We start from the raw sequence: 9,778 nt of genomic DNA on the forward strand, positions 1-9,778 counted from the left end.
ATGTGCGAAAGATTATTGCATTTTATCTGGAGCGCTCAAAGGACCATGATACTCAACAATTCTCTTTAATATTGCTTAAAAAATGAAAAAATCAAGTTGTTTTTATTGAATCTTCATGATTTTTCCAGATTCTCCTTGCCCACACGAAGCAATGTAAGTGTTATGAATATGGGTCGTACATACATTAAGGACACTGTTACAGTGAAATCATTTACCCATACGTTTACATTAGTGGGATTAAGAATTTATCAAGTTGTGCATACCAATGAGAAACTTTACTCATGGTTAGAAGTAAGACTCTTTTTATTTAATTTGTTATGTTTATCTTGTACTTCATGAAAATTACCAATGATTGTATTTTTTTGCTCTCAAGCTGTTTTTCTTTCCTTGATTCATCAGTGGTCTAATGTGTAAAGTTAGTGCTGGCAACGATGTGGCATGCCTTACAACTGATCTGCTTGCTGCTCTTGGAAAATTGGAACCTTCCCTTATCCCACTGGTGTTAGCTTTCCGGTACTGGGCCAGGGTAAGTATTAAAATAAAAAGTGAAACTTTTTGATTTTTCTTTCCTCTGACTAGTTCTGCCTCATGGACGTGGGTTCATTTGAGAATGTGGTTTGAAGTAGTGTGACTCACACTTATCAATACATTATTTCTCCCTTTTCACACTCTTAAATTATGATAAAACATTAAATGAAAAAAAGAGATGGATACATTGGAAAACTTCAGGATTGACTCATGTGTAGAAAAGCATAGAGTAACCCCATAAATGAATGGTGTCTGTTTGAATTGTGTATAAAGGTAGTGACTGAAACTTCAGCTCCAATAAAATTAGATCTCAACCTGTTCATATACATGTGTATGTATTTATATGTATGTATATATATATATATATGTGTGTGTGTGTATGCATGTGTATATATATATATATATATATATATATATATATATATATATATATATATATGCATTTATGTATATATGTATATATATATATATATATATATATATATATATATATATATATATATATATATATATATATATATATACATTTATGTATATATGCATATCAATCAATCATTTGTAGAGCGCACTATATACCCGCGAGGGTCTCAAGGCGCTGGGGAGGGGGCGCTACTGGTCAAACAGCCAGGTCTTGAGTAGCCTCCTGAATGTCAGCAGTTCTTGGGTCTGTCGTAGGCTCAGTGGGAGGGTGTTACAGGTCTTGGCGGCGAGGTGGGAGAAGGATCCCCTGCCGGTGGTTGTTCTTTGGATGTGAGGGAAGGTGGCGAGTGCGAGGTCGGCGTGGCGGAGCTGGCGGTTGGGAATGCAGAAGGAAAGTTGTCTGTTGAGGTAGGCTGGGCCGGTCTTGTGGAGTGCCTTGTGTGCGTGGATGAGGAGCTTGAAGGATATCCTCCGGTTGACGGGGAGCCAGTGCAGGTTTCTCAGATGGGGGTGATGTGGCTGTGTCGAGGATCAGTCGTGCAGATGCGTTTTGGATGCGTTTCAGTCGTTTGATGAGCTTGGTCAGGGCTCCCGCGTAGAGGGCGTTTCCGTAGTCGAGTCTGTTGCTGACGAGTGCCTTGGTGTCTGTTTTTCTTGTATCTGTCGGGATCCACCTGTAGATCTTGCGGAGCATGCGGAGGGTGTTGAAGCAGGAGGAGGAGACGGCGTTGACTTGCTTGGGCATGGAGAGCGTTGAGTCGAGGATGATTCCCAGGTTGCGTGCATGGTAGGTGGGTGTCGAGGCTGCCCCCAGTGCCGTCAGCCACCAGGAGTCCCAGGCTGAAGGGTTGGAGCAGAGGATGAGGACCTCCGTCTTGTCTGTGTTCAACTTCAGTCAGCTGATCTTCATCCAGTCGGCGACGGCCTTCATTCCTTTGTGGAGGTTTGATTTGGCGGTGATGGGGTCCTTGGTGAGGGAGAGGATCAGTTGAGTGTCGGCGTAGGAGATTATGTTGAGGTCATGCTGTCGGGCAACGTGTGCGAGCGGGGCCAAGTAGATGTTGAACAGTGTCGGGCTGAGGGAAGATCCCTTGGGTACGCCGCAGATGATCTCGGAGGCTTTGGATCAGAATGGGTGGGGAGGCGCGGCTCCCGCGCTTTGTTTTTTAAAGCCCCCAGGTAGGCCAGGTCCCGGGGGCAATGCTTATTCATGTAGCGTGAACCCTGGGGACCGCCAGCTCCCCGGTGCTTGTATTTAAAATGCGTGGCGGGCTCCTGCCCCCCACGCTGCCCCGGTGACTGCCACCTCCCCGGGGCAATCCTTATTAATGTGTGGGGGGCCTCACAGCCCCCCCCCCCCCCCCCCAAGCCCCGGGGGACTGCCACCTCTTTGGGGCTTAAAATAAAAAAAGAAGTGTGGGCCCCCCCACACTGCCCCAGGACCACCCCCTCTCCGGGGCACTCTTTAATTAAATGAGGGGGTCCTTTGCGGAGCCCTATGGACCACCACCTCCCCGGGGCTTTAAACAGTAAGGGAGGGGAGCCGCTCGGCCCCCCTCCTGGAGCCCTTGATGCCCTGCAATGTGCTGGGGTGCTCACCCCCTGGACATTGCTTTTTCCGGTCCAGGGAGGACCTGGCTTGGCAGTTCGGGCTGGACTGTTCCCATGAGGCACAGGGTCGAGACTGATTTGCATATAGATTGGGGTGGCATGGTGAGCAAAAGAATGATGGATTTAACCCAGATCTCTTGACTGGGGGTGAATGTTTTGATTTGTTCTGCATTCCGTCCATCAATTGTGTGCCTTTTGTTTGCAATGACAGGGCGGGAGCCACGTGGCTCCCGCCCTGTCATTGCAAACTCTGCTTTGGTTTTTGGACACAAGAGCAGGAAACCTGCTCTCGCGTCCAAAAATCAAAGCGGATTGCTTTTGCCCAAAGGGAGCTGCATTTCAGCCAAGGTATATTGGAGAAGGATTGGTTGTCTGAGAACCTGTATTGGTTTCTGTTTTCCACGTTTTGTGGTCTTTCACAGTTCCGTATAGGTGCATGATGATAGGACCTTTGCATTATCCTCAAAGTAATATGAGGGATTTTTCGATATTATTTTCTTTAATCAGTAGTCTCGAGTCTGCTGCATAGCTTGGCACATAGATATATTTTTTTACTTTTAGTTGTCCTTTTTACTGTTCCTCTAAGGGGGCACAAAGCACTTTTTTGCACTTTAAGCACTTTTAACAGACTGACAAGGCAGCTGCATAATGCAACACTGCCCAAATGGGCCATATTATGATGTTATGTTGGGTCAGATACTTGTTATGCTATTCAAGTGGAAACACAATAGTCTAAATATAGCAACATAAGGCAAACACGATGTGCACAAATCCAGTAATCAGGAATTGAGATCCATCAATTTGTACAAAATGTAAGCTATACATAGGATATTTTATACCTATTTATAATGAAATGCTTATTTTGCACATTGCATTATCTTGCACATCGCATTATTTTGCACATGTCATGTTGATCTTAAGTCTGATTGTTCTTGCGTGTATATCATGAATTGATTGCTTTTAGCCTTATTCCAATTTAGGGAAGATATTTAGAATGGTAATAGATTTTATATCATTAATAGTATTTAAAATTGAAACAGAAGGGGGATGGGAGCACACTGCTACCTCCCAGCACAGTTCGCCCCTTTGCATCCTGGTACATGCAGTTCAATTTCAATGCTTACTTGAAATTTTGCAGTGTCTCACCAAAGTTGGTGCAGGTTAGTGCTGTTAATCTCTAGACACATGTGTTTCTGGATTTCATCCTTCTTCATTAGAGATAAAACGAAATTCTTCTGGGGTTTGCTGAGAAAGCTGCCACAATACTCTCCGGTCTCTGTACCTCTCCCTGGCGCACAGGTGCCTCCCATGAGCTCGTCAGCCCAGTGGCTCAAGGGAGCCTTTTTGAAACAGAAGGGGGATGGGAGCACACTGCTACCTCCCAGCACAGTTCGCCCCTTTGCATCCTGGTACATGCAGTTCAATTTCAATGCTTACTTGAAATTTTGCAGAGTGTCTCACCAAAGTTGGTGCAGGTTAGTGCTGTTAATCTCTAGACACATGTGTTTCTGGATTTCATCCTTCTTCAGTAGAGATAAAACGAAATTCTTCTGGGGTTTGCTGAGAAAGCTGCCACAATACTCTCCGGTCTCTGTACCTCTCCCTGGCGCACAGGTGCCTCCCATGAGCTCGTCAGCCCAGTGGCTCAAGGGAGCCTTTTTGAAACAGAAGGGGGATGGGAGCACACTGCTACCTCCCAGCACAGTTCGCCCCTTTGCATCCTGGTACATGCAGTTCAATTTCAATGCTTACTTGAAATTTTGCAGAGTGTCTCACCAAAGTTGGTGCAGGTTAGTGCTGTTAATCTCTAGACACATGTGTTTCTGGATTTCATCCTTCTTCAGTAGAGATAAAACGAAATTCTTCTGGGGTTTGCTGAGAAAGCTGCCACAATACTCTCAGGTCTCTGTACCTCTCCCTGGCGCACAGGTGCCTCCCATGAGCTCGTCAGCCCAGTGGCTCAAGGGAGCCTTTTTGAAACAGAAGGGGGATGGGAGCACACTGCTACCTCCCAGCACAGTTCGCCCCTTTGCATCCTGGTACATGCAGTTCAATTTCAATGCTTACTTGAAATTTTGCAGAGTGTCTCACCAAAGTTGGTGCAGGTTAGTGCTGTTAATCTCTAGACACATGTGTTTCTGGATTTCATCCTTCTGCAGTAGAGATAAAACGAAATTCTTCTGGGGTTTGCTGAGAAAGCTGCCACAATACTCTCAGGTCTCTGTACCTCTCCCTGGCGCACAGGTGCCTCCCATGAGCTCGTCAGCCCAGTGGCTCAAGGGAGCCTTTTTGAAACAGAAGGGGGATGGGAGCACACTGCTACCTCCCAGCACAGTTCGCCCCTTTGCATCCTGGTACATGCAGTTCAATTTCAATGCTTACTTGAAATTTTGCAGAGTGTCTCACCAAAGTTGGTGCAGGTTAGTGCTGTTAATCTCTAGACACATGTGTTTCTGGATTTCATCCTTCTTCAGTAGAGATAAAACGAAATTCTTCTGGGGTTTGCTGAGAAAGCTGCCACAATACTCTCAGGTCTCTGTACCTCTCCCTGGCGCACAGGTGCCTCCCATGAGCTCGTCAGCCCAGTGGCTCATGGGAGCCTTTTTGAAACAGAAGGGGGATGGGAGCACACTGCTACCTCCCAGCACAGTTCGCCCCTTTGCATCCTGGTACATGCAGTTCAATTTCAATGCTTACTTGAAATTTTGCAGAGTGTCTCACCAAAGTTGGTGCAGGTTAGTGCTGTTAATCTCTAGACACATGTGTTTCTGGATTTCATCCTTCAGTAGAGATAAAACGAAATTCTTCTGGGGTTTGCTGAGAAAGCTGCCACAATACTCTCAGGTCTCTGTACCTCTCCCTGGCGCACAGGTGCCTCCCATGAGCTCGTCAGCCCAGTGGCTCAAGGGAGCCTTTTTGAAACAGAAGGGGGATGGGAGCACACTGCTACCTCCCAGCACAGTTCGCCCCTTTGCATCCTGGTACATGCAGTTCAATTTCAATGCTTACTTGAAATTTTGCAGAGTGTCTCACCAAAGTTGGTGCAGGTTAGTGCTGTTAATCTCTAGACACATGTGTTTCTGGATTTCATCCTTCTTCAGTAGAGATTAAACGAAATTCTTCTGGGGTTTGCTGAGAAAGCTGCCACAATACTCTCAGGTCTCTGTACCTCTCCCTGGCGCACAGGTGCCTCCCATGAGCTCGTCAACCCAGTGGCTCAAGGGAGCCTTTTTGAAACAGAAGGGGGATGGGAGCACACTGCTACCTCCCAGCACAGTTCGCCCCTTTGCATCCTGGTACATGCAGTTCAATTTCAATGCTTACTTGAAATTTTGCAGAGTGTCTCACCAAAGTTGGTGCAGGTTAGTGCTGTTAATCTCTAGACACATGTGTTTCTGGATTTCATCCTTCTTCAGTAGAGATAAAACAAAATTCTTCTGGGGTTTGCTGAGAAAGCTGCTCGCCGAACTAGGGCCAAAGAAACTTGCACTCTACTCTGGGGCCCACTATGGGTGGAAAAGAAGCTCTTAATATAATTTTGAAAGGGACCTACTAAGGTGATTGTCTGGATGGACTCTTGTTCCCAACATGCACCGTAAGCACTCAGTCGAGTCCACGAGGGCGGGGCATGCAATCAAGTAAATAAATAAATAAGGAACACCAGACACCTCCCTCTCATTAATTCGAGCGACCTCTGATGAAAGGCAAGAGCCTAGAAACGCGTCAGGTCTATGGAATTTAACTACGGAGCAGCAGCGCAAGAATATGCCCTTAAGAAGAAAGCCGAATGGTTTAGTTCGACGAGTGTGCGCTTCTACAGCTTCGGCACTTTGATGAGACATATATATATGTGTATATATATATATATATATATATATGTGTATATATGTGTATATATATGTGTGTGTATATATGTGTATATATATGTGTATATATATATATGTGTGTGTATATATGTGTGTGTATATATGTGTATATATATATATGTGTATATATATGTGTGTGTATATATGTGTGTATATATGTGTGTGTATATATACACACGCACGCGCGCACGGAACGAACTGCGTTAAGTGGGCGCGCACGCCACGAATGGCGTAAAGTAACTTAGCATTTAAAAAACCGTACAAATTCACTGAAAAAACCATAGGTTTCACACATGTTATAGTTAGCGGAAATTTTACTGATAAAAAACCAGTGAAATTCCCCCGTTATAGTTAGTGCAGGCAACTATAACTCACGCGACCGCAATCCTCTGCTGATGCTAATACTGTATTTAGACACTTATTTGCCCATGTCTTCTTCCATACATTTTTAGCTATACATATATTACAAATAGTTTTTTTTCCATAAAGACACATATGTCATCAGCAGAAGATTGCGGTCGCGTGAGTTATAGTTGCCTGCACTAACTATAACGGGGGAATTTCACTGGTTTTTTATCAGTAAAATTTCCGCTAACTATAACATGTGTGAAACCTATGGTTTTTTCAGTGAATTTGTACGGTTTTTTAAATGCTAAGTTACTTTACGCCATTCGTGGCGTGCGCGCCCACTTAACGCAGTTCGTTCCGTGCGCGCACCGTGCGCGCACAGTAAGCACGCGATGCGCTTCGCGCACCGCGCGCCCACTTTACGCAGTTAGTGCCGTGCACGCACGGTGGGCACGCGGTGCGCTATGCGCACCGCGTGCCCACGTTACGCTAGATGGGCCATGTACGCACGATGCGCTTCGCGCACCGTGCGCACATGGAGGACATATGATGCACTTCGTTTTGAAAGGTAATATTTTAATTTTTCGTAATTTTTATAAGCCATGCATTTGCACACGGCGTGGAGAGAGTGTGGATAATTTTTTCTTTTATTATTTTTTTTTAAAATATTGTGGTTTTTCACACCTCTAATAAGCCCTGCACATATGGTGGCCTGCGGCCACCAAAAGCACAGGGGGTGGGGAGAGTGTGGATAGTGTTTTTTTTATTACATTTTTTACCGTACGCGTACGGTAAGCGTAATCGGCGAAATTAGCGGAAAAATAAAAATTCAATTTTTGGCCTTGGGGGGTCTTTGGGGACTCCCTCATCATGGCTATGTGTGTGGGAGCTGTCTAAACAGCCCCATTACATGTTTATTGGTTTTATTTAACAACCTAACTCTCAGTGCGAGAGAGAAAATGGCGGCCGCCGCTTCCTGGTTTCGGCCGATTCAAATGTTTACTAAGATCTAAGAGCCAATCAGAATCGCGCTCGCGCACGCCACCGTACGCGTACGGTAAGCTTACGGTAAGCGTACCGTAAGCTGGCTCAGATATATATATTGATTTAAAGGCTATTTTCTCAAAATCTACTGAACAGATTTACACCAAACCTACAAAAGGCACTTCCTTGACCTGAGGACTACCTCTCTGCCAAATTTCTAGTAATTCTGTTCAGCCGTTCGGGCTGTAGCCCTGTCTAAAGGTCCTATGGAAAAATGCATGGGAAAAACGCATTTTGGGACCCCCCTTTTATCTCAGCCCCCGCTTGACGAATCCCCCCGAGACTTTCAGGGTAGGAGCGGAGCGTAGCGCCCCACCTATTTTGAGAAATTCGCGAGGATTCGTCGACCGGCGCCAAAGTTATTCCAAATAGAATGTTGCGGTTTTCCTATGGAAAAGGGGTCCTAACTATAACTACCTACTGGCGACCGCCAGTAGGTAATATATATGTGTGTATATATGTGTGTATATATATATATATATGTGTGTGTGTATATATATATATATATGTGTGTGTATATATATATGTGTGTGTATATATATATGTGTATATATATATATATGTGTGTGTATATATATGTGTGTGTATATATATGTGTGTGTATATATATATATGCGTATATATATATATGTGTATATATATGTGTGTATATATGTATATATATATATATTACCTACTGGCGGTCGCCAGTAGGTAGTTATAGTTAGGACCACGTTTCCATAGGAAATCCGCAACATTCTATTTTGAATAACTTTGGCGCCGGTCGACGAATCCTCGCGAATTTTTCAAAATAGGTGGGGTGCTACGCTCCGCTCCTACCCTGAAAGTCTCGGGGGGATTCGTAAAGCGGGGGCTGAGATAAAAGGGGGGTCCCAAAACGCGTTTTTCCCATGCATTTTTCCATAGGACCTTTAGACACAGCTACAGCCCGAACGGCTGAACAGAATTACTTGAAATTTGGCAGAGAGGTAGCCATAAGGTCAAGGAAGTGCCTTTTGCAGGTCTGGTGTAAATCTGTTCAGTATTTCCGGAGAAAATAGCATTTAAAGCATATATATATCTATATGCGCGCAGGGTGCGCGCACCGTGCGAGCACCGTGCGAGCACCCTAACGTGCGCGAGCGTAATTCTGATTGGTGGTTACATGTTAGTCAACGTTCGAATCGGTCGAAATCAGGAAGTGTCGGCCGCCATTTTGTTTGTTTTCAGTGCGAGAGTGAAAAAGGAAGGTGGCGAACGTGAAAAGGGGGCAGGGTAGAGAGTTCCTGACCCCCTAGACTTTGTCAGGGGGTCCCTGAAGGACCCCGAAGGCAAAAAAAAAATATATATTTTTTTAAAAATCGCGGGGGTGCGCGCACAGTGCGCGCACCCTGAAAAACACACAATTTTTTTTTTTTTTACAAAAAAAAAATAATAATTCGCTGGGTGAAAACCAAAAAAAAAAATAATAATAATTTTTAATACGTAGTTTATTGTAAAATAAATATATAAAAAAAATAATACATAAATAAATTAGCATTTAAAAAACCGTACAAATTCACTTAAAAAACCATAGGTTTCACACATGTTATAGTTAGCTGGACATTTCACTCGTAAAAAACCAATGAAATTCCCCCGTTATAGTTACTGCAGGCAACTATAACTCACGCGACCGCAATCCTCTGCTGATGACGTCAGATATTACATCACTGATGACATATGTGTCTTTCTGAAAAATAAATATTTGTAATATATGTATAGTTAAAGATTAATGGAAGAAGACATGGGTAAATAAGTGTCTAAATACAGTATTAGCATCAGCAGAGGATTACGGTCGCGTGAGTTATAGTTGCCTGCAGTAACTATAACGGGGGAATTTCATTGGTTTTTTATGAGTGAAATGTCCAGCTAACTATAACATGTGTGAAACCTATGGTTTTGTAAGTGAATATATATATATATATGTGTGTATATATGTATAT

The 9,778-nt window shown here is 44.1% G+C and overlaps 1 protein-coding gene across 2 annotated transcripts in view; it reads left to right on the plus strand.

Annotated features, from left to right (window-relative positions):
* The window catches only part of TUT4 (terminal uridylyl transferase 4), a 1,269,543-nt gene that overhangs the window by 352,571 nt on the left and 907,194 nt on the right, over positions 1–9,778 (plus strand). For both annotated transcript variants that reach the window (XM_085602613.1, XM_085602614.1), the window contains exon 10: positions 400–526. In XM_085602613.1, the coding sequence (XP_085458739.1) occupies positions 400–526 (127 nt within the window). The remainder of the gene's footprint in view (positions 1–399; positions 527–9,778) is intronic.

The sequence above is a fragment of the Triturus cristatus genome, chromosome 4_2 (assembly GCF_964204655.1).
Source record: "Triturus cristatus chromosome 4_2, aTriCri1.1, whole genome shotgun sequence".
NCBI classification, from domain to species: Eukaryota; Metazoa; Chordata; class Amphibia; order Caudata; family Salamandridae; genus Triturus; species Triturus cristatus.